A 25,465-nucleotide genomic window follows, 5' to 3' on the forward strand; every position below is an offset into this window, starting at 1 on the left:
GGAAGGGCTGGGTGATGGGCTCTGCGGGGTGGTGAATGCTTCCCTCTGTGAGGGAGCCTTCCCAGACCCACTGAAAGAGGCGGTCATTAAACCGCTTCTTGAAAAAACATCTTTAGACCCGGCCAATTTGGCCAACTATCACCCAATCTCAAATCTGCCATTCTTGGGCAAGGTGATTGAGCGGGTGGTTGCTGAACAACTCCAAGCATGCCTGGAGGAAATGGACCATTTGGATCCCTTCCAATCGGGATTCAGGCCTCACCATGGGACTGAAACTGCCTTGGTCGCACTGGTTGATGATCTCCAGCGGGCTAGGGACAAAGGGGAGAGCTGTTTCCTAGTTCTGCTGGATCTCTCAGCGGCCTTTGATACCGAGCTGGGGGCACTGTCATACAGTGGTTCCGCTCCTTCCTCCTGGGCCGTGTCCAGAAAGTGGTGTTGGGGGATGAGTGTTCAGACCCCTGGGCTCTCACTTGTGGGGTGCCTCAGGGTTCTGTCCTCTCCCCCATGCTTTTTAATATCTATATGAAGCCGCTGGGAGAGATCATCAGGGGGTTTGAACTGGGTGTTCATCAGTATGCAGATGACACCCAGCTCTACCTCTCCTTTAAATCAGAACCAGTGAAGGCGGTGAAGGTCCTGTGTGAGTGCCTGGAGGCGGTTGGAGGATGGATGGCGGCTAACAGATTGAGGTTGAATCCTGACAAGACAGAAGTACTGTTTTGGGGGGACAGGGAGCGGGTTGGTGTGGGGGATTCCCTGGTCTTGAATGGGGTAACTGTGCCCCTGAAGGACCAGGTGCGCAGCCTGGGAGTCATTTTGGACTCACAGCTGTCCATGGAGGCGCAGGTTAACTCTGTGTCCAGGGCAGCTGTCTACCAGCTCCACCTGGTACGCAGGCTAAGACCCTACCTGCCCGCGAACTGTCTCGCCAGAGTGGTGCATGCTCTAGTTATCTCACGCTTGGACTACTGCAACGCGCTCTATGTGGGGCTACCTTTGAAGGTGACCCGGAAACTGCAATTAATCCAGAATGCGGCAGCTAGACTGGTGACTGGGAGTGGCCGTCGGGACCACATAACACCGGTTCTGAGAGATCTGCATTGGCTCCCAGTACGTTTCCGAGCACGATTCAAAGTGTTGGTGCTGACCTTTAAAGCCCTAAACGGCCTCGGTCCTGTATACCTGAAGGAGTGTCTCCACCCCCATCGTTCAGCCCGGACACTGAGATCCAGCGCCGAGGGCCTTCTGGCGGTTCCCTCATTGCGAGAAGTGAGGCTACAGGGAACCAGACAGAGGGCCTTCTCGGTAGTGGCACCTGCCCTGTGGAACGCCCTCCCATCAGATGTCAAAGAGATAAATAATTACTTGACATTCAGAAGACATCTTAAGGCAGCCCTGTTCAGGGAAGTTTTTAATATGTAACACTGTACTGTTTTTAACACTGATCAGGAGCTGCCCAGAGTGGCTGGGGAAACTCAGCCAGATGGGCAGGGTATAAATAATAAATTCTTATTCTTATTCTTATTCTCTCCTCCTCCTCCTCCACCTTCTCCTCCTTCGTCTCTTCTCTTCTCTTCCTCTTCCTCTTCTTTTCGCCTCCTCCTTCTCCTCCACCTGTTCCTCTTTTTCTTCCCCCTCTTTTTCTTCTTCTCTTCTTTGGCAATCCCTTTTGTGGGATTGCAGAGGTCAATTCTGGACTCACACGTCCTTCAGCAGCAGGGACATTGGCTTCCAGGCAGGAGTTAATCCCGGTGTGGATTTGCCCAGCGTGCCTTCCTCTTCGCCCGTTTCTCCCTCGCATCCTGAGTTTGAGTGTCTCCAAAGCCCAGGACACATTTGGTCAAGGCTGTTCTCCAATTGGAGCGCTCGCAGGCCGGTGTTTCCCAGTTGTCGGTGTTTATCCTACTTTTTTTTAGATTTGCCTTGAGATCTTTCAACCTCTTTTGTTGACCACCAGCATTACGCTTTCCATTTTTAAATTCAGAAGAGAGTCGTTGCTTTGGATTTGCTTTGAGACAGTCTTTTAAACGCTGCCTGCCAGAGTAGTCAGTGCTGGGCCAGTTTAGACCACGAGTCTGGCTCCCTGTAAGGCAGCTTTGGATGTATGAAAAACTGAGCATGGGAATGAAGTGTGGTTTGATTTAAAAGTAAAGGTGAAGGGTTCAGTAAATGTGGCCTGTTTAAACTGGCTCTTTCTACAGAAAGCACGGTAGCACTATGTCAGTTATCTTGCAGATACAGTGGTGCCTCGCAAGACGAAAATAATCCGTTCCGCGATTCTCTTCGTCTAGCGGTTTTTTCGTCTTGCGAAGCAACCCTATTAGCAGATTAGCGGTTTAGCGGCTATTAAAGGCTTAGCGGCTAAAAGGCTATTAGCGGCTTAGAAAAAAGGGGGGGAGCAAAAAAAATCACAAGACTCGCAAGACGTTTTCGTCTTGCGAAGCAAGCCCATAGGGAAATTCGTCTTGCGAAGCGCATTGAAAAACGGAAAACCCTTTCATCTAGTGGGTTTTTCGTATTGCGAGGCATTCGTTTTGCGGGGCACCACTGTACTTGTTAGACCAGGAGTCAGCAAACTTTTCCAGCAGGGGGCCAGTCCACCCTCCCTCCAGAGATGCATTTTAAATAAACAAAAGGGCACATTCTACTCATGTCAAAACACGCTGGTTCCCAGACTGTCCATGGGCCGGATTCAGAAGACAATTGTGCCGGATCCGGCCCCCAGGCCTTAATCTGCCTACCCATGTGTTAGACATTTGATTTTCGAAGTTGGCCTGCAGGAGAGAATGAGTACAGAGTCAGATCTAGTGATTTTGATTAGTGATAATGGTCCTTTGATCCTAAATATGGCTGGTTCTCAGTCATAAGAACAGAAGAAGAAACTTGCTGGATCAGACCAATGACCCTAATAATAATAATAATAATAATAATAATAATAATATATTATTTATACCCCACCCATCTTTATTAAAATACAATAAAATACAATAAATCTAGTCATCTTGTTTTTGGCATTGGCCTGCCAGTTGCTTCCAGGAACCCCAGTTTAGTGCATGGAGGAAATAGCCACCCATTGCTGTTTACCACCCCCACAACGGCTACTCGGAGGAACTTTCTGTTTGAGCTTGGACATTCACTTAGCTGTCATGGCTAATTCCCTTTCCTGACGACGACAACAACAACAACAACAACAACAATTTATTATTTATACCCCGCCCATCTGGCTGGGTTTCCCCAGCCACTCTGGGCAGCTTCCAGCAGAATATTAAAATACAATGATTCATCCAATATTCAAAGCTTCCCTAAACAGGGCTGCCTTCAGATGACTAAAAATGATTGAGCAGAGGGGGAACTTTTTAAATAGACAAGCTTTCCATTTCCCTTGTGGGTGCCTCCTCCTACAGACATTTCTACCTTAAAAATAGTTAATCGGGTCCGGTGGCACACTGTTAAAACCTTTCCCGTTTGGAGCAAGGTGCTCCTGTCGGATTCTGCTTGTCATAGGAGTGTAACAATGAAGCGAAGAGTAGGCGAGTTTTTGTGAGGCTTCCCGGTGCTTGATAACACCTGAGTCTTTTGCATTCATATTGAATGTTAATATCAAAAGGGGCATAAACTCCCTTAATCTACATTTTCATAGAATCATAGATACATAGAGTTGGAAGAGACCACAAGGGCCATCGAGTCCAACCCCCTGCCAAGCAGGAAACACCATCAGAGCACTCCTGACATATGGTTGTCAAGCCTCTGCTTAAAGACCTCCAAAGTAGGAGACTCCACCACACTCCTTGGCAGCAAATTCCACTGTCGAACAGCTCTTACTGTCAGGAAGTTCTTCCTAATGTTTAGGTGGAATCTTCTTTCTTGTAGTTTGGATCCATTGCTCCGTGTCCGCTTCTCGGGAGCAGCAGAAAACAACCTTTCTCCCTCCTCTATGTGACATCCTTTTATATATTTGAACATGGCTATCATATCACCCCTTAACCTCCTCTTCTCCAGGCTAAACATGCCCAGCTCCCTTAGCCGTTCCTCATAAGGCATCGTTTCCAGGCCTTTGACCATTTTGGTTGCCCTCCTCTGGACACATTCCAGTTTGTCAGTGTCCTTCTTGAACTGTGGTGCCCAGAACTGGACACAGTACTCCAGGTGAGGTCTGACCAGAGCAGAATACAGTGGCACTATTACTTCCCTTGATCTAGATGCTATACTCCTATTGATGCAGCCCAGAATTTTGATGTCCTTCTGGGCTGAAACAGTATCTTTGTAAGGGTGGCAGGCCCTTGGGGTGACAGAGCACATGCTTTGCATTTGCACAGCCCGAGACCACATAACACCAGTCCTGAAAGACCTACATTGGCTCCCAGGACCTTTCCAGGCACAATTCAAAGTGTTGGTGCTGACCTTGAAAGCCCTAAAAGGCCTCGGCCCAGTAGACGTGAAGGAGCACCTCCACCCCGGACACTGGGGTCCCTCTCCCGAGGACCTTCTGGCAGTTCCCTCCCTGAGAAAAGCGAAGTTACAGGGAACCAGGCAGAGGGCCTTCTCTGTTGTGGCACCAGCCCTGTGGAACGCCTGCCCGTCAGATGTCAAGGAAATAAACAACCATCTGACTTTTAGAAGACATCTGAAGGCAGCCCTGTTTAGGGAAGCTTTTGATATTTGATGAATCATTGCATTTTGATATTTTGTTGGAAGCCGCCCAGAGTGGCTGGGAAAACCCAGCCAGATGGGCAGGGTAGAAATGTTGTTGTTGTTGTTGTTGTTGTTGTTATTATTATTATTATTATTATTATTATTTGGAAGAGCCCAGGTTCAATACATCACATCTCAAGTAGAGCTGGGAATGTTCTCTGCCTGAATCCCTGAACATCTTCTGCCAGCCAGTGTTGGCAGTACTGAGCTAGGTGAACCCAATGCTCTGACCCAGTATAAGACAGCTTCCTTTGTTGTTCGGTACTGGTAGATTGGGGATTTAACTGATGTTACATCTTGTAATGGGATTGTTCAATAAGAGTGCCAGCTATTTAAGATTAAGAACCTTAATCCTTCCTTGCCCCTTATTTCTGAATGTTTTCCTTGTGAATTCTCTCATGCTTGTTTCATCGTTGTGATTTTCGTTTACAAACTTTATTTCACAGAGTTGCCAATTCCAGATGAAGGTGGGTCTAGTATCTATTTGCCTGCTTGCTATTATTTGAACTAACCCTACTAGCCTTGGCATTCTCCTTCAATAGCTGGATTTAAGCAACAGTAACTTCCTGTCTAGAACGGTGTTGCTTAGAGGCCTTCCGTAAGCCACACAGAGCTGCGTTCCTCTTAACCAGGCAATTGCTTGCATGCAGCTGACTTGCTACTTCCTCTTTGAGATCGAAAGAATTCATATGACCTGCTTGCTCATAAGATTATTGTATACACTGCATGAAAACCTTAGGGATGGCCCCTTGGAATATTCTCTGGTGTCTGGTGTAATATAGCCTAGATGCTGCCTCCACCATAGGAACTCCTTACCTGCCTACCTGTTCACCCACCCAGTCTGCTACCCTGCTATTTCTATGAACTGAATCAGAGACCCCAGAGTTGCATGTCCCAGGCAGACATCCTTTTAGGAGTTGTGCCTGTGTCTCAAGAGTTGGAATGAATGAATGAATCTTTATTTGTGTCAGCCATCAGCCATAGCAACAAAACAGGAATGCAATATACAAAGAACAGAAATCAAAAGTCGATGGTATAAAAGACACTTTAGGATCCTCAATCAGCAGCCAAATAGTGGATCTTCTGGTGGCCCCAGCTCAAAACCTGGCAGCCTTTGCTGTCCTCTGCTCCTCTTGACCTGCCAAGAGGAAGGAGACTGGCAGTGGTTCGGTGACCCGGAATGGACAATAAAAGAGGGGTGAGAATCTCATTCCTCAAGTCTTTATAAAGAGTGCAGACCAGATAGCAAAATTCATGTGAAATGGCTGTTTTAGGGGTTGTTTTTAAAAGTCTCCAATGGAGTAATATATTTTGCATTCCTTTCTATGGGAAAGCACACCTTGGTTTTGGAATGCTTTGGTTTCCAGAACAGATTCAGTTTGAGAACTTAAATCTACCCTGTGCTAAAGTAATAATTCCTTTTTTCAGGCAGCAAGCGCTCTACCTCCTCAGCAAACCTTAAGCAAGCGGAAACTGTCATCAATAAGCGCCTTTCATCCTCAGCAGCACGTCTGAATTCTCCCAGCAAGGGTGAGTGTATGTTTGCAAAACAGCAACAACATAGTATGCTTTTCCACCTTTACACCTCTTCGTGATATTTTGGCCTTAAATTCCCTTTTTTGACTCATTTTGTTAACCCAGCGGACAGTGCATATCTCCACCCATTGGTTGCTGGATGTGACAAGGTCCCTTAGAACAGAAGAGTCATGGTAGACACTTTGCAGACCCCCTCAGTTCTGGAATTCAGAAAGCCAAATTATTACCCCTGATTTCTCTGGTTTGCCAGAAGCGGCTTAGTCATGCTGGCCACATGACCTGGAAGCTGTATGCCGGCTCCCTCGGCCAATAAAGCAAGATGAGCGCCGCAACCCCAGAGTCGGTCACGACTGGACCTAATGGTCAGGGGTCCCTTTACCTTTACTTACAACATAGTCCACAACAACTCATACATACAAACAAACCCACCACCATTGACAATTTAATTATCAAAATTAAACTCCTATCCTCTTACACAAAGATAACATAAAAATAAAAGACTTCCTTTATCCTGTAAATGGCCTCCTTATTTACTTCTTGTATACTATTTCTTTTGTATGGGATTATTACAATTTTTCCTAATTATGACTTAAAAAACCACAAAGTCTCCTGTAGAAATTAATTGAAACAAGTCCAGGTGTATATTTTGGGGCACTTTTTGGGAAAGTATTCTCTGCATTTCCCCCATTCTTTTTGGAATTCTTATCTGGATTGTCCCCTAATCGTCTCTGTTAATCTGGCCAATTCAGCATAATCTAATAATTTATCCTGCCATTCCATTTTTGTTGCCATCTACTCTTCCATACTAACCCATCAGGATTTGCATGCTGTCAATCACAAGCACTTCCATTTGACCCAAGACTTAAGTACCGTGTTTTTCTGTGTATAAGACTATATTTTCCCCCAAATTTTTGAAGTTTAAAATTGGGGGTAGTCTTGTACACAGAATGTTGCCATTCATTATTTCTTCATTTTGGGCTCAAAAAAGAGGGGTCATCTTATACATGGGGATGTCTTCTACACGGAAAAGGACAGTAGTCAGGTGTCTGAAAATTGGTGGCGGTTTTTCCCCCCTTTCCTTTTTTCCCCTTTTCCTTTTTTTTAAAAAAATATTTATTTAAATAATACAGCAAAAATAGAACAACAGAAAAAAATGAAATGAATTGGAGAGAAGAAAAAACACAGTTCAAAAACATTGAAAACAAATATTTTTCACTCCATAAGACGCACCTAGTTTTTAGAGGAGGAAAACAAGAAAAAAAATATTCTGAACGAAACAGTGGACGTATGATTTTTGTGGTTCATGCTGTGGCCACAGACATGTGATTTACAGTGAGTTTGGGGTAGCCCAATGCAAAAATCCTGAGAATCCTTGTGGATCCATCCTTTGTAACCACGTTTCTGTGCCATTGCGGCCCCAGGCAACAGTGGGTGCGTGATTTTTTTGGTGCAGGCTGTAGCCATGGATATGCTATGTGATCTGACGGTGAATTTGGGGTGACCCATGCAAAAATCCTGAGGATCCATGTGGATCTGTGCTTTGTAATCAGGTTTTTGCACCATTGCAGCCCCACAAAAAAGTGGATGCGTGATTTTTTTGGTGCAGGCTATAGCCATGGACATGTTACGTGATCTGACGGTGAATTTGAGGTGACCCAATGTAAAAATCCTGAGGATCCCCCCTCCCAGGCAGCCTCCTTTATCACGTCCCTTATCTCTTTCCCTTATCGCTTACCAATCAGCTGCTTCCTTTCAACACCCCCTTCTCTCTTGTTTGCCTTAGTGTCTTTTCCTCAGCTGGAGCAGTTTTTTGCTCCTCCTTTTCTTCTAATTTCTATCCTCATTACTTTAGTCTTCATGTCTCCTCTCCTTGCAAGTTTGCTGTCTTTATCTCCCCCCTCACAGGCAGCCTCCTTTATCGCTAGCGTCCCTTATCTCGCTCCCCGATCACTTGCCAATCAGCGGCTTTGTTTCAACACCCACTTCCCTCTTTCAAAAAAAAGAGCATGATCTGCTTTTTGACCCTGGGCAATTCAGCTCCAGGGACCACGCATTTGCTCCATAAGACGCACAGACATTTCCCCTTACATTTTAGGAAGAAAAAAGTGTGTCCTATGGAGCAAAAAATATGGTACATGTTGTATAGTACTCCACCCACCCACCCGCAGCTTCCCTCCGCTACAATTTGACTTCTTTAAATCACTGTCTGCACATTTATCCTTGCATTCTCTGATCCTGCTGCTAGCATCCCCAGCCGGCCATTGCACAAAGTCTAAAGTAGCACTGCAAAGAGAGCAGCCATATCATGCATACGGTTTACAATGTACTTCTGTCCGTATGCCCAATTATTCCCTGCTGTATTGTGTGAGGCTTTTCTCACATAGAGTCAGATTCCCTCAACCGTTTACTATTAAAAGTGATTTATGTACATCTCCTGTCCTGAGACTTCCTAGATTTCACAGACAGCAGGCAAGGTTGTGCATGGGCTGCACAAGTTCATACCTCATGACCACATATGGACATGTTAACCTCCACCTGCAGAAGAGAATTACAGTCAGATCTAGTTATCTTGATTTGTGATAATGGTTCTTTGATTCTAAATATGGCTGATTCTCAGTCATAAGAATAGAAGAACAGACTTGCTGGATCAGACCAATGACCCATCTATTAACAACAACAACAAACAACAACAACAACAGTATAACAACAACAATAGTATAATAATAATTTATTATTTATACCCCGGCCATCTGACTGGGTTTCCCCAGCCACTCTGGGCGGCTCCCAGTTGACTATTAAAAACACAATGCAGCATGAAACATGAAAAACTTCCCTAAACAGGGCTGCCTTCAGAAGTCTTTTGAAAGTAGGATAGTTGCTTATCACCCTGACATCTGGTGGGAGGGTGTTCCACAGGGTGGGCACCACCACCGAGAAGGCCCCCTGCCTGCTTCCCTGTAACCTCGCTTCTCGCAGGAGAGGGACCCCGACATCCAGGGTGAAGACACTCCTTCACGTCTACTGGGCCAAGGCCATTGATGGCTTTCAAGGTCAGCACCAACACTTTGAATTGTGCTTGGAAATGTACTGGGAGCCAATGCAGGTCTCTCAGGACTGGTGTTTTATGGTCTCAGTAAGACTTTATTTTACAGAAAGGTTCAACCTCACTGGCATCCTCTTCAAATTGACCCGCAGAGGAAGGTTTCCTTTTGGGAAGAATGAAATCCTTGTTTACAGAAAGGTTCAGCCTGCCTCGCCAGCATCCTCTTAATACACTTTGAATTGGGCTCGGAAACGTACGGGGAGCCAGTGCAGGTCTTTCAAGACTGGTGTTATATGGTCTCTGCGGTCCCAGTCCCCAGTCTGGCTGCCGCATTCTGAATTAGTTGCAGTTTTTGGGTCACCTTCCAAGGCAGACCCATGTAGAGTGCATGGTAGTAGTCCAAGCGGGAGATAACCAGAGCATGTGCCACTCTGGGCAGGTAGGGTCTCATCCTGCGTCCCAGATGGAGCTGCGCTGGACACAGAATGGACCTGTGCCTCCTTGGGTCCAAGATCACCACCAGGCTGCGCAGCTGGTCCTTCAGGGGCACAGTTGCCCCATTCAGGACCAGGGAGTCAAACCATAATGTAATATAAACAAACCCCAGTTTCCTGAGTTGGATTTAACAGCAGACTGGTTTCCTTAAAATTTGAAGTGAAATCTTCTGGTCTCGTGGCCATGACAGAGAGGAAGGGGTATGTGCCTCGAATGGGAAGTCATTGACTTCTGAACTGTTTAGGGAAGTTTTTAATTATTGATGTTTTAATGTATTTTTACTCTTTTGTTGGAAGCCGCCAGGAGTGGCTGGGGAAACCCAGCCAGACAGTTGGGATAGAAATAATAAATTATTAATATTATTATTAATGAACTGGGCCTGAATCTGTGCTGGGGAAACCCAGCCAGATGGGCGGGGTATAAATAAAAACATGATGATGATGATGATGATGATGATGAACTGGGCCTAAGTCTGGGCAGATGGTTCATTCTCTACGTGCTGTAATTGCACTGAGCCCCCCTGTTACTGTTATTTTGTGGGATTGGGACCTAGGAAGTTGCCTTCCCCGCAATCAGACCATTGGCCCGTCTAAGTCAATATGCTCATACTAACTAGCAGTAGTTCCTTGGGATTTCAGATAGCGGTCTTTCCAGCCCTACCTGGAGACCCCCAGGGGTTGACCCTGGGGTGTTCTCTACATGCGAAGTATCGTATTTTTCTGTGTATAAGATGACCCCTCTTTTTTGAGACCAAAATGATGAAATCATGGATGGCAACATTCCGTGTATAAGACGATCCCCAATTTTAAACCTTAAAAAAATTGGGGGAAATACAACTACAACTGTCTTTATTACGGCCCAGAGACCCAACAAAACATTACAAATCAATACAGAGTTCATACAGCCTACCTCCAGGTTAATCAAGCACTTTGTTTGGAATATAGGGTTCATTTGTTCTTGCAACCACCGATAAAAACTTTGCCACTGCCAACGTTCTAGCTTTTGTCCGGTCTTCCAGTAGGAACCTGACATAGTGAGCCTCTGACTTTCCCGGGAAAGGCACCAGCAAGGGTATATCAGTTCAGCCCTGGCCTGCTCATACTTCACACAGTGTAACAAAACATGATCTATGGAATCGATGTCTTGAGCACACGAGCAAAGTCTGTCCTGGTAGGGAACTCCTCTCAACCTACCATCCAGGACTGCAGAGGGGAAGACATTCAGTCTGGCTTTGGTGAAAAGCCTTCGATAGTTAGGTACTGTCATGTAAGATGTAAGATGTTAACTCAAAGACATACCCATATTGAACTCCTGCTGCCAGCGGACTACAGATTGCGTGTGAGCGAGATCGCAAGTCACTGTGCATTGTCCCATAATCTTTGCTTTAAAACCTTTTGGGCGCCTTCATAGCCCAGGCAATACAGTAGGGGGGGGGGGAGACAGACCAATAGAGGTGGCTTTTTTAGCCATGGTTTTCTGCCATTTGCTGACAAATTCCTCATTGGTCAAATGTTGGCACAGACCCTTCCCTAGATTAAACACTGAAATCCTGAGCCAATGTTTTAGGGCAGCCCACCACGCTCTAGCTGAAATTGGGCATTCACCAGCTTCCAACAGAAGTACAGAGTTGGGGACGCAGTTAGGTACCTGCAGCAGAGATCGTATAAATTTTGCCTGAAAGCCATCTAGCTTTGGCAGGTCCCCATTATGCCAGACATTTGCTGCATACAGGAGTTGGGAAATGGGCTTTGCGTTGAAAACCCTTAAGGCTGCTGGAACATATTTGCCACCCTTTGTGAAGAAGAATCTATGTATGGCTAGCTTTGTAATCTCCGCCTTTTGAAGGGAGGTTTGCCAATGGTGCTTCCAAGATCCTGTATGATGGAATGTGAGCCCTAGGTAACTGAAGTATTTTACCTGTTCAAGGTTATGGCCATCCAGCACCCATTGAGACTGGGAGAATCTTCTTTCGAAGAGTAAAATTTTAGATTTTTCATAATTAATGGATAAACCATTTCCAGAACAGTAATCAGAAAATTTCCTCAACAGATAATTCAAGCCCGGTCTGGAACGCGAGATGATGGCCGCGTCATCAGCATACAACAACAGAGGGGTCCTTCTCATTCCTATTTTTGGAATGTGTCCATCTGGATCCATTAAGTTCTCTTCTAGGTCATTTAAGAATAGACAAAACAATGTGGGGGCCAAAATACAACCCTGTCTCACCCCTCTAGTCATCTCGATGCTGTTCGATAGCTGTCCCTGTCGACCGCATCGGACCTGCAGTTTGGTTCCATTGTACAGGGCTTTTATAAGAAAGAGAAGTCGTTTATCCTGCAAAATCAGACTCAATTTGGACCATAGCTGGGATCTGGGGATGGAGTCAAATGTTGATTTCAGATCCTTAAAGGCCACAAAGAGTTTACCCTGTAGAGGCCTGGTATACTTCTCAGCTAGGAAGGACAGCATTAGACAGTGGTCTGTTGTTGAATGGTTCTCACGAACAGCTGCCTGGGCTTCAGATAGTATATTATGTTCATTTAGAAAAGTTGTCAGTTTGCTACTGAGGAAACGGGCATACAGTTTCCCAATTATTGAGAGCAGGCTAATTGGCCTATAATTGGAAGGTACATTTGGGTGGCCTCTCTTAAAGATTGGAACTTCTATAGCATGTTTCCAGCTATATGGTACCTTACCCGAGTTATTTACTACCGTAAAGAGTGCTGCCAGAAGCAGAGCCCACCAGTGCTGGTTTGATGTAATCAACTCTGCTGGGATAAAGTCTTTCCCCGGAGCCTTTCCACTCTTCAGATTCCCAATTAATGTATGGACTTCCTCCACAGTAACCGGCCTCCAATTAGGGAGCAGTGACAATTCTGCCCTGTCATCCTCCTGTAAGCTGGAAGGGAGGTTTGGATTTTCCATAAATATATTTCTGAAGTGGTTCTCCCAAACCTGAGCTGGAATGATACAGCTGGGGGCTGAGGAACTATTTTTCATTGAGTCGGAGACCAGTTGCCAAAAGAGTTTAGTTTCATTGTTTAGTGAGGCATTCAATAGTAGGGACCAGGAATTTTGTTCGGACTGCCTTTTTTTTTGAGGCCAAAAGGGCTTTATACTCTTTTTTGATTTTGAAATAAGATTGAGGTAAGTAGCTTAATCCAGCGTTTCTATAGGCCAAATAGGCGTTCCTTAAGGCTTCCTTCTTTGTGCGACACTCTTGGTCAAACCAACCCTTTAGCAGTGCGTGGCTTGCCGGCTGAGTTTATGTTAACCGAGAGCACATCCTGCAAGGACTCAATGAGATTTTCGTAAGCTGTCAGGGAGGAGTCTATTGATAAATTGTTTATTATAATTGATCTTAACTTAATTGCAGTTTGTGAATTCAATCTATTCTCAACTGCAATTGCTATCCCAGGTGTCCATTTTTTCTTACGCAATGCTGGATCATTTGCTTTGTCTATATCCTCATGTTCTATGAGAGCGCTGAATTGAATTTTGGCCAGTAGTGGAGATGATAAGAGGTAAATGGTCACTTTCAGTCCTATTATCTATGGTGAATTTTTTAATTGATTCGAAGGCCTCTCTGTTAGTGAGACAGTAGTCTACTGTGCTGGCTCCATTTGTATTTATGAATGTGTACTCGCCTTCTCTGTCCCCGGGGAATGCCCCATTAGCAATGATCAGGTCAAGGTTTATTTGTAAAAAAGCCAGGCAGAATCCAGCATAGTTGATTTGGCAATCTTTCGAATGTCTACGTGGAGGTGGGTTTAGAAAGAGGGTGCTATTTTCCTTTAGATCTCTTAATATTGGGAATTTTATTTCCAGGCTATCATCATTTGAGCCTATTCTGGCATTCATATCTCCCATTAGGTAAAATGGCGGGCCAGGGTACCTAATTTGTAGGGAATAAAGGAAACTATGGAATTTACGCCACGTGCTCTCTATCTGTGTTTGCATTGTATATGGTGGAATATAAGCTGAAACAAGAATAATACTCTTGGATTCCATATGCAAGGTGATCCCCAGTGCCAGCTACTCGAAAAGTGAGCACTCAATAACTTGTGACACCAATTGAGTGGGAACCAGAGTTACTAGGCCCCCCCTCGGTCGTCCCCTTCCAAGCGGTTTAGAGGCCTTGATTTCATAGACGTCGTAACCGTCGAGAGCTATGTTATCAGTTGCCCAAGTTTCCTGCAGCATTATTATGTCAAAACCTGTTATATATTCATGGAATGGCTCGTCCCCAAGTTTGTTAGCCCAACCGGTTATGTTCCATGAGATAATGTTAAGGCTGCTCGTTCCATAACTGGCTTGGCTTCATTGTGGTGGGGAAATTGTTATCAGCTCTCCCACTGGTTCGGTAATGATGCAACCGTTCTTAGGATATGCACGGTGTTGTTGTTCTCAGGGTTGATTTGCAACATTTTCCCGATTTCCCGGCATCGACGGTATTATCTGAATTGCTGGTACCATCGGGGGGTCTTCGTCAAAGATAATTAAATCTGTCTCTGGCTTTCTATGTGTCCCATTTCCCTTGGGAGGGTCGTCACTTGGCATTGGCTGATCAGATTCCAGTTGGGATAGAGGGTGGTGAAATTCTGGATCTGCCAAAGGCGTAATAGAGTGTCCTATCTTTGAATTATCTAGATTGGGCTGGCGTTCTTTGTGTGTTTGTTTGACCTTTTTGGTCTGATGTTTTCCTTTCCAAGTGAGTGTTGCAGCTGGGTTCATCGCACATATTCATCTTTGACGGCCCTTCCGAATGAATCATGGCCCTATGGCGAAAGCCCTTCGGCATAGAGGGTGCTGATTGCTTGGGGTCGGTCTGGCTATACGACAAGTTTTGCAGTAGTTGTTTTCGTTCTGTGTGTTTAAAAACATGCCTCAAAACAATATTATAGTCCTGTAAAATGGCCCTATATTTCAGTAGCATTTTAGGGGTAGCTGAGTCAGAAAATGTCAGCATGAGTCTAGTGTGCTGGGGGTCCGTGCAAAGCAAGTTTATCGCGATCAGAGTGTTGCAATGGATATTCAGTAAAAGTTTAAAGTTTCTCTTCACACTGTCGATTGATTTCCAGTAAGGCAGCATACCATTAAAAGGATATATATCCAGAGCTACTTGAGTACTTTGTAGGATCAGGTCCCTACTCTCGCTTTTGTTGTTTTTAGTATTTGTAGTCTCTCAGTTATCAAGTCCAGACCGGTTGCATCCCTGTACATGATGGTCTAGAGCAGTGTTTCCCAACCTTGGGCCTCCAGCTGTTTTTGGACTACAACTCCCATCATCCCTAGCTAGCAAGACCAGTGGTCAGGGATGATGGGAATTGTAGTTCAAAAACAGCTGGAGGCCCAAGGTTGGGAAACACTGGTCTAGAGGGAGGGCAACGCTATGGTCGGTCTCTTTAGTACTGAGTGGGCTATTTTTGGCTGCCAGGAGCACCAATTCTGTCAGGAGAGACGTTACCTTTTCTAATTTGATGTTAATTTCCTCCACTGTTCTTGCAGTCAGCAGACAGTGGTCCACGAGTATTTCTGCATAGAGCGGTGCCCCCTCAGATGGTAGTTCATGGGATAATTCATGAGCGCTCAGTAGATTTTCTACCATTGGGATACTGACCACTTCCGCACTAGACTGTATTTGTGAAATAGAGCATTTACAAAGCTAATTAGGGTTGTAGCCAATTAGAAAGGGTAGTTCACAGGCCCTGTCAATTAAAAAAAAGTGGTTGAGAAATTTCTACCCAGCAATAATTACTTTCTGAATTAATCGAGAATGTGCTTCCTTTTTCCATCTACGTGGAGTTTTATACACATTGCAATTCAGATTGAAGAGCGTAATCATCTTCTGTCAATCTTCGTAATTGGCTTGATTGATATACATGCTACTATATGCAAAGCTAATCGTGGCACGATTTTATCCTTGCAGGCTCAACTAAAAGAAGTTCTTCGTTAAACAGACTGAATAACAAAGTTCCTCTGAATTCTGAGCAGCCAGAATCCAAAGGTTTGCAAGCAGAGCAGAAAGGTGCAAAAAACAGATTAACGCCCAGCCCGAAAAACAGGAGAAGTGGGAAAATTGGATGCTAATGAAAGCTGTTTTTTAAATAAACTCTGGTTTTATTGCTAAGAATACAGTGGTACCTCTCAGGTTAAGAACTTAATTTGTTCCGGAGGTCTGTTCTTAACCTGAAAATGTTCTTAACCTGAAGCACCACTTTAGCTAATGAGGCCTGCCGCTGCACAATTTCTGTTCTTATCTTGAAGCAAAGTTCTTAACCCGAGGTTAGCGGAGTCTGTAACCTGAAGTGTCTGTAACCTGAGGTACCACTGTTAATGTAAAGCGCGCCAATCCACCAGGATCTTTGCCTACATTAACTACATTAAGACGAAAAAGAAATGTGCAGGCATACTTAACATCAGTGGGGTTTCCGCAGGAGGACTGTATGTCTGTCATTTGTGCACTAGCAGTGCAGGATGGCTGAAAAACAGATTTTAAAAACATGTATTTTTACCTGTTTCTTGCTTTGATATAAATTGGGCTTAAAAAATTTAAAATTATTGAGCTTCCCTTAAGAATAACGTGTTTTAAATCATATGTGAGTGTAGGCCATGGGTAGGCAAACTAAGGCCCGGGGGCCGGATCCAGCCCATTCGCCTTCTTAATCCGGCCCGTGGGCAGTCCGGGAATCAGCGTGTTTTGACATGAGTAGAATGTGTCCTTTAATTTAAAATGCATCTCTGGGTGATTTGTGGGGCATAAGAATTTGTTCATTCCCCCCCCCCCACCAAAAAAAAAAAAAATCTAATCCGGCCTCCCACAAGATCTGAGGGACAGTGGACCGGCCCCCTTCTGAAAAAGTTTGCTGACCCCTGGTGTAGGCTCTCACTGTCTCTCCATGATGTTCTTCCTTTCTAAATGCACTTTGACTTGCGATAGTCTCCCATACTTTGCTTCATTAGGCTGCTTGCTTTGTTTTTGGATTTTCTGTTGCAATCCTCTTTGGTTTCTTCCCGCCCTCCAGCTCGCCGTTCCCAGGTCAGTCCTCTGGAGAGCAACGTGCTCAGCCGCCTGCTTACCCCCACCCAGGCCTCCCTAGCTAGGAGTAAAAGTGCTGCCACTTTATCAGCTGATGGCCAAGATCCCTCAGGTAACAGGGCACCAGGGTGGATAAAAATCAATGATTTTTAACACATATGATGTGTTAGGAGTGGTGTATCTGGCCAATGCGCTTATTAAACCTCTCCTTCCAACTCAGTGAAAGATATAGCAAGGACAGACAAAAGGGGTTCACCGTAGAAACATCAAAATGAGAGGAAAACCTAATCCAGGCACCCCCAAACTCTGCCCTCCAGCTGTTTTGGGACTACAACTCCCATCATTCCTAGCTCACAGGACCCAGTGGTCAGGGATGATGGAAATTGTAGTCCCAAAACAGCTGGAAGGCCAAGTTTGGGGGTGCCTGGTCTAAAAAAACCTCAAACGTTTGTCGGAGATGTTAAAAACGGGGAGGGTACCTTCAAGCCTATGTAGGACTGTGTGAGGACATGAGAATTTGGGGGTATAATCTATAACGAGGAAGGACATGCTGTGGAAGTCCAGGTTTGACAGCTGTTCCTCTTCAGGGCAGAACGGAAGGGCAGACCTTCTCTGCGTACGCAGGATAGCAGACTGGGAGTCTAAGCCTGGGTAGACAAAATTCATCCCTGTGTCTTTGGATGCACTCACTGGATGCCCACTTTGCAGAACATGGGACATACTGTGGTACCTTGGTTCTCAAACACCTTGTTTCCCAAATGCTGAAAACCCAGAAGGAAGTGTTCTGGTTTTCGAACATTTTTCGGAAGCCGAACATCAAATTCGGCTGTCGGGTACTTTGGGGCGCCTGCGCCAATCGGAAGCCACACCTTGGTTTTTGAACATTTTGGAAAGTCAAACGGACTTTCGGAACGGATGAAGTTTGGCACTTTTTTTTGCTCTTTATTTTGCTTTGATGCTTTTTCGGTTTATTTGTTTTTGTGACCGTGTGGAGCCCAGTTCAGCTACTGATGGATGGATTGTGTGACTGCGGAAATGGATCAAAGCCCCCCATCCAAACAATGACTATCGTCAGTGCAGGTCAGAAAAAAATTACTATATTTTTCTGTGTATAAGACACCCCCTATTTTGGGGGACTCCAAATTAAGAAAATGGGGGGGGGATTGTATCCGTGTATAGGACAACCCCCCATTTTTGCATGATTTTTCAAATAAATAAACCCTAGTCTTACACACAGAAAAGTACAGTAATTTTAATTTTTATCACCTACCATGCTGTTTTATTTCTTTTATAGTACAGTACATTGCTTACTGCTTTCATTTGATGATTCAGTGGTCCTGTTAGATAGCAAAATTCATGTGAAATGGCTGTTTTTAGGGGTTGTTTTTCAAAGCCTGGAACGTGTTAATTTGTTTTTCATTCCTCTCTATGGGAAAGAGCGCCTTGGTTTTTGAACACTTTTGTTTTGGAACCGATTTCCGGAACAGATTCAGTTTGAAAACCAAAGGACCACTGTATTAGCACAGCAACCCCTCCAGGCCCAGTGTGACACATGCTACTGCAATGGCGAGTGGGATTTGCCCGTGCGCCTGGCATCATGGAACCGGGCTGTCACAAGTCGAGTTGAGTACAGTGGTACCTATTTATTTATTTATTTATTTATTTATTTATTTATTTATACCCTGCCCATCTGGCTGGGTTTCCCCAGCCACCCTGGGTTCCTCCCAACCAAGTATTAAAAACACATTAAACAGCATTAAACATTAAAAACTTCCCTAAACCTTGGTTCTCAAACTTAAAGCGTTCTGGAAATCTGTTCCAAAACAATCCATCCATCCGTAGCTAAAGTCATTGTTTGGATGCGGGGCTTTTATCCATTTCTGCAGTCACACAATCAGTCCATCAGGAGCTGAACTGGGTTCACACAGTCACAAAAACAAATCAACTGAAAAAGCCTTTTAAAAAAACAAAAATGCCAAAAGAAGAGCAAAAATAATACGCTAAACTTCACCCATTCCAGAAGTCCAAATGTTCAAAAACCAAGGTGTGGCTTCTCATTGGCGCAGGCGCCCCAGAAATAATCGCTAACAGCCATGTCGGACCTTCGGCTTCCAAAAAACGTCCGGAAACCAGAACGCTTCCTACCGGGTTTTGGCATTTGAGAACCAAGGCATTTGAGAATCAAGGGACCACTGTACTGCAGCTAGACCTGCTGCTGGAAATTTGAAAATCTGTGTTCTTTCTGGGACACTGGTGAAAATCCCTTGTGGGAACCATATTGGGCCTGTGTGCCAGGGAGGTACAAATCACATGCCTGCATGGCAGCAGATTTTGCCCGAATTCCTTTTGATTCCACAAGAAGCTAGAATGCCTTCCCTTATACCCCTTTCCCCCCGCCACATTGCATTTCAAACACAGCTGCTATGTTGTTTTCTTAACCAGGGTGGATAAAAATCAATGATTTTTAAAAATAAATAAATAAAATCATTTTTTTTATTTGAATCGGATTATTTTGATTTAAATCAGATTTTTTAAATGAAAGGCTTTTAGAGGATATAACCTTACTAAAGATTTTCTATTTGAGTTACATTATAGTCCAAAGGCTGTTCATCAGGAAAGAAGGATTTGTTTTAAGATTTTCATGTGTGCTAAAACTCAGTCTTAAAAACAACAAAACAAGTTTAACCACATCAGTTAACAAACATGGATACCTATACTATCATGTTATTGCTTTAGTGAAATAAATGGTTTAAATTGTTATGAAGGAAATGATTATTTTTCTCCTTCCAATCAAGTACAGCAGAATAGTTGTGCAAATAGAAAGCGTTAAACCTATTAACACTCACCATCATTTCATCATTATCTGTCAATGTATTTCTAAGAGTAGAACCAAATCAGTCATTTTTCATATAACTGTACATACTACTCTGAAAAATTTATTCTTCCAAAAATGAAACCTTCATCTGGTTGTAAATATTAAGATTATACCAGCAATAAACACCTATCTTATACACGGAAAGGTACAGTAGCTTCTCATAAAAGATATATGAAAGAATCCTAATTTAACAGTCGTGATGAATTACTATGGCTGCCTTCCTCATGGACAAGTAACCTAGAACAAAAAACATTTTTCGCTGTTGCTTGTGTGGGGAAAGCATTTCATTTTAATGGCCTGTTCCTTCTGTTTTCTTTTCCCTCTTCTTTTCCTTCTTGTGGTTTGTGTGCTTCAAATGGTGGCGGTCTGTCTCTCGGGTCTCTTGAATGAATGAATGAATGAAACCTTTATTTGCGTCAGCCATAAGACGTAGCACCGAAGGAACATGACAATATACACAGAGCAAAATAAAGTCGATGATATAAAACACAGTTTAGAGCAGGCATAAGCAAACTCCAGCCCTCCAGATGTTTGGGACTACAATTCCCATCATCCCTGACCACTCATCCTGTTAGCAAGGGATGATGGGAATTGTAGTCCCAAGCATCTGGAGGGCCAAGTTTGGCCATGCCTGCTCTTAACAAAGTGGTAGCCAAACTTGGCCCCCTCCAGCTGTTTGGGGACTGCAACTCCCATCATCCCTAGCTAACAGGACCAGTGGTCAGAGATGATGGGCATTTTAGTCCCAAGCATCTGGAGGGCCGGAGTTGAGAGTCTCTCCTTTCCTTCTCTCACTGTCCTCTTTCCCCACCTGCTTTTCCCCTCGGCGATCTGTTTGCCCTGCCAAATTCCCAACTTTATAGAATATCTTCTCTGTCCCCGTTCAGCTCCCAGCAGTGCTGTCAGTTCCCCGGCCCACGCACCCAAAGTGCCCATGCGCAGCCGCAGCACAGACCGACTGAAGGCGGCCAGCTCTCCGTCAGAAAACGTTTCGCCAGAAATGGCCCAGGTGGGTCGGTGGCATTTGGGTCGATGACCGCAGGCGGGTCGTTGGTTCAATAAAAATACCAATAGCTTCCTCAAAGCTGATGGATCTCTTGATAGTTTTGATAGGGCGATAACAGTGCTTCTCTCACCGCAGTTTTAAGGATGATGTCCCAGATACTCTTAATAGTACAGTCCTGTTTCTGAACCTTCTTTTCTATTTTTGTAATAATAAAAAAAGAATTGTCCAGCAGTGCCTTAGAGACCTACTCAGTTTGCTATGGGTTGAAGCTTTTGTCTTCCGGTCAAGCCACGGACCCGACGCAAGCGGGACTTGCTGGTAACGCAGCAAACGGCTAGAACTTCTCCCTCTTAAAAAACTTGCTAAAAGTGATATAAACTGTTGCAAAAAGTAACAAAGAGTTGCATTAGAAGGGAATAACTAAAGGAGGGAGCAGAGGGTAACTATTTTAGAATTTTAAAAGGCTCTCGATATAACGAAGGGTCTGAAAGAGAAAGGATACTTCTCGGTACTTTCACTTTCAATAAAAAAACTGCGCAACAAAGTAGAACTTTTGTGCCTCCATTTTAACGGAAAGGAAAAGTTACCCAGCCATAAGTAAAACATGAAAAGTCAATACTAGGCAGCATAAATTACTGTCTCACTATTCTTTACCCCTGCTTTTAAATAAATTTAACTGTTTAAACACTACGGGAAGGACTGTGTTTGAATGAAGGCTCTACCTTCGTAATTGGTTCCTTTTTATGTGTATCCGTGGAATGAAATGAGAAAGAGCTACCTAACAGGCTGTATGAAGGACACTATTCTTATTTGGAACTAAGTGAACCAGGATTTGAACTAACAAAATATTCCCTGTTATTTTTACCTGTCATTTTTATTTTTAATTTGATAGGGGAACAGTCTGGACTGTTAAAAATTATTTTGTTCTATTCTCCCCTCTACTTGTTTTGTACAGCTGAATTTAAATTGGATATTTTTAAATATGGAGTCCTCAGCAACTTTTGGATTTATTTTTGGATAGATTCTTCTGGACACCTTCTATTTCCTCTCTTTGGATATACTGGGCACTTTTGGATCCCCTTATCAATACCTTCAGTAACTTTGGCCATTTAATTGGATTATTTTTATTGGATTACAATATATAGCTATTGAACTTTATTGGATACAGTTAATATACAGATTTTGGATTACAACAATTTGGGCAGCACGATAGTTTGGAAATTTATTTGTTCATAGCAAATCGATATGGATTTAGCCTAAGTGGTGGCAAGAAGAAGGAAGAAAGGAATTGGTGTGGGATTGGCCTCTTTAAAGCTGAAATTTATAGTTTAACAGGTATTCCGCCATACAAGTAGAAATTATATCGGAAAAATTTATTTAGTAAAATTTATTTAGTAAAAATTTGCTTATATAAGCTAATTTGCTTATATAAGCTAATTGACATATAAATTTAAGTGTATGAGAATTTAGGAGGGGGATCTTTTTATGCCTTTATTTTATATATCATTTGTGGAAAAATGTTTTGATGATTGCATATTTGGATTGAATATTTTATTATTATTGACTGCATTTTAGGCATTTGGATTTTGATCATAATGTCTCATACACAAAAGAAAGGGGGGATGGGGGAACACCAGCAGAGAGGAGAGGTTCAAAACAAGAATCGGATCTCAAAGGAGAGATTATGAAAATGTTTGCAGAGGTTAATTCCAACATCAAGCAGAGTAAAAAGAATATAGAAGCGAAATTGGAACAAATGGACAAGAGAATGGGCCAAATGGACAAAAAAATTGATGCTACAGTTAATGAGCTGAAAGGGCAGCTGAAGGACATGAGCAAGAGGACAGAACTTGGAAGAGGGAATGAAAAAGACAAGGGTGGAAATGAGGGAGATGAAGAAGGACGAAGAGAGAATATGGGCAGGAATGTCAGAAATTAATAAAACTCAAGAGGAGGTCTGGGACGCGATTTCTATGAATGAACTCAGGCAGAGAGAAGTGAATTTAAGATTGAGACTTGTCCCAGAGCTGCAAGGAGAAAATATTAAAGAGAAATTAATAAAAGAAATTGCACAATGGATGGAGATGGATACAGAAGAGGTGGCAAAATCTGTGCAAAGTGCATTTTGATTGAAGACAAGATCAGCTAAGGCAAGAAAGTTTCCAGGACACTGCCTGATTACTTTTAAGGATAGGGAGATGAGAAACCAGATCCTCCAAAAGAATAGAGAGAAGAGACTGAATATCGAAGGAAATTATATAATTATTTTCAAAGATCAGGCTTCTTAAACGGAGAGACCCATATAAACCAACAGTACAGATCCTAAAAAAGAATAACAGAATTCAGATGGGAATACCCGGAAGGGATTTCCTTTGTCTATAAAAGTAAAAGACATAGACTCACTAGCCTGGAAAAATTAGGGAAATTTTTGAGAAAATACAAAGAGTTACGAAGTGAGGATGAAGAAGCAAGAGGAGTGGAACCAGGAATGGAGGCTGCAGGAGTGGATCCGGAGGAGATAGAAGAAGATAAAAAGAAAGAAGAAGAAGAGGAAGAAGAAAAAGAAGAAGAGGAAGACGGATTATAAAATTTATAACAAAGAATTCAAAATGGCCAAAATGGAGCTGAATTTATGGACTTGGAACATCAATGGGATTAACGATAAAAAAAATGAAATAAAATTGAACAACATTTAAAAAAGAAAAATTTTGATATTATCTGTCTACAAGAAACTCATGTGGCGAGAAGACATAAAAAATTTAATCAATAAAAGACTGGGAAATGAATTTATATCTTCAGATAAGAGTAAAAAGGGGGTAGTTTTGTATATTAGGAAAAATATTGAAGCTCAACAAATTTTTAAAGATGAAGAAGGCAGAGTTATGGCAGTTCAAATAAAGTGGCAAGAAGAAAAAATAATAATAGTCGGGATCTATGCACCAAACGGAAACAAGACAGACTTTTACAAAAATTTAGAAGAAAAACTGTTCGAACATATGGATCAGAAAATTATAATAATGGGAGACCTGAATGGAGTGGTGTCAATGGAAATGGACAGATTGAAAACAACTGGGGTGAGCAAAGATGGAAAACTACCTAAGACTTTTTTCAGTGATAAAGAACTGTAATTTGATATTTGGAGACTTAGACACCCGTTGGAGAAACAATTTACGTTCTACTCAGAACCAAACCAATCTCTGTCAAGAATAGACCAAATTTGGGTCTCAAATGAACTAACTCCAAGAATCTCAGAAGTTAAAATTCAACCAAGAGTGATTTCGGATCATGGCGCAATAAAATTTGAATTAAAGGGCTTTGAAGAAAGAACGTTTAGATGGAGAATGAACGACTATCTTTTGGATGATCAGAAAGTAGTAGAAAATGCTCAGAAGTATTTGTCGGAGTATTTTTTGAATAATTGTAATAAGGGAACAAAAATGAACATGGTATGGGACACCAACAAAGCAGTGATGAGAGGATTTTTTTATCCAGCAGAATGCTATGAAAAATAAAAATAGAGAGAAGAATAAGAAGGAAATATTAAAACAGATAATGGAGAACGAACAAAAATTGATAAAGAAACCAAACAATGAGAAGATAAGACAGTGTATAAAGACCCTACAAACACAATTAGCAATGATAATAAACAAGGAAGTAGAAGGGAATATAAAAAGAATGAGACAAAGAAATTTTGAATTTGCGAATAAATCAGGAAAATGGCTGGCGTGGCAGATTAAGAAAAGAAAGGAACAGAATACAGTAAATAAAATCATCATTGACGGCACAGAAATAGAAAATCCGGAAGAAATTAGAAAAGGATTCTTGGACTTTTATAGACAATTGTATAAAAGCAAGGAAAAGAATAATACAAGAAAGATAGACAGATTTTTAAAGGAAAAAGAAGTGCAGAAAATCCCGACGGAGAAAAAAGATTTTTTGAACGCCCCAATTGAAACCGAAGAAATAAAAGAGGTAATAAAAGAACTGAAAAAAGGAAAAGCTCCAGGACCAGATGGATTTACAGCCAGATATTATAAGGAATTGAGAAGCATCCTACTTGTACCATTGAAAGAAGTCATAAACAACATCTTAAAGAACAGTGAAATCCCGGAAACATGGAAAGAAGCCTTTATCACATTCATCCCAAAACAAGATTTGGATTTGATGCAGGTCAAAAATTATAGGCCTATTTCGTTGTTGAATACTGATTATAAAATCTTTGCGAGTATATTAGCAAAGAGAATGAAAAAAGTACTGCAAGAATTTATACATAAGGATCAAGCGGGTTTTCTTCCTGGTAGACAGTTGAAAGATAACATAAGAAACATAATAAATATATTGGAATATCTTAATGCCAGGAATGAAAAACAAGCTATCTTAATCTTTGTAGATGCTGAAAAGGCCTTTGACAATATATCATGGAACTTTATGTTAAAAAATTTAGAATATATGGAAGTGGGTAAGGAATTCTATAATGGGATAAAGGCAATATATACAGAACAGAAAGCGAAGCTGATAGTAAACAATCATACTACAGAAGATATCAAAATAACCAAGGGTACAAGGCAGCGATGCCCATTGTCGCCATTATTATTCATTATGGTGCTGGAAGTTTTGCTAAAATCATTAAGAAAAAATGAAGATATAAAAGGGGTGTCTATAGGGAAAAATGAATACAAAGTTAAAGCATTCGCGGACGACTTGGTAATGACAGTAGAAGAACCAGTGGAAAGTGTTAAGAAAATCTTAGAAGAAATAGAGCAATTTGGTCGAGTC

At 42.7% G+C, this 25,465-nt stretch overlaps 1 protein-coding gene across 1 annotated transcript in view; it reads left to right on the forward strand.

The window, feature by feature from the left end:
- The window catches only part of LOC310698873 (uncharacterized protein), a 91,855-nt gene that overhangs the window by 14,401 nt on the left and 51,989 nt on the right, over window positions 1–25,465 (forward strand). Inside the window, exons 6-10 of the mRNA XM_083486662.1 lie at window positions 5,142–5,162; window positions 6,124–6,225; window positions 15,699–15,797; window positions 16,795–16,920; window positions 20,571–20,692. Of these exons, the coding sequence (XP_083342788.1) occupies window positions 5,142–5,162; window positions 6,124–6,225; window positions 15,699–15,797; window positions 16,795–16,920; window positions 20,571–20,692 (470 nt within the window). The remainder of the gene's footprint in view (window positions 1–5,141; window positions 5,163–6,123; window positions 6,226–15,698; window positions 15,798–16,794; window positions 16,921–20,570; window positions 20,693–25,465) is intronic.

This window comes from Podarcis liolepis (genome assembly GCF_965112155.1).
Source record: "Podarcis liolepis genome assembly, chromosome: Z".
In the NCBI taxonomy this organism is placed as follows: Eukaryota; Metazoa; Chordata; class Lepidosauria; order Squamata; family Lacertidae; genus Podarcis; species Podarcis liolepis.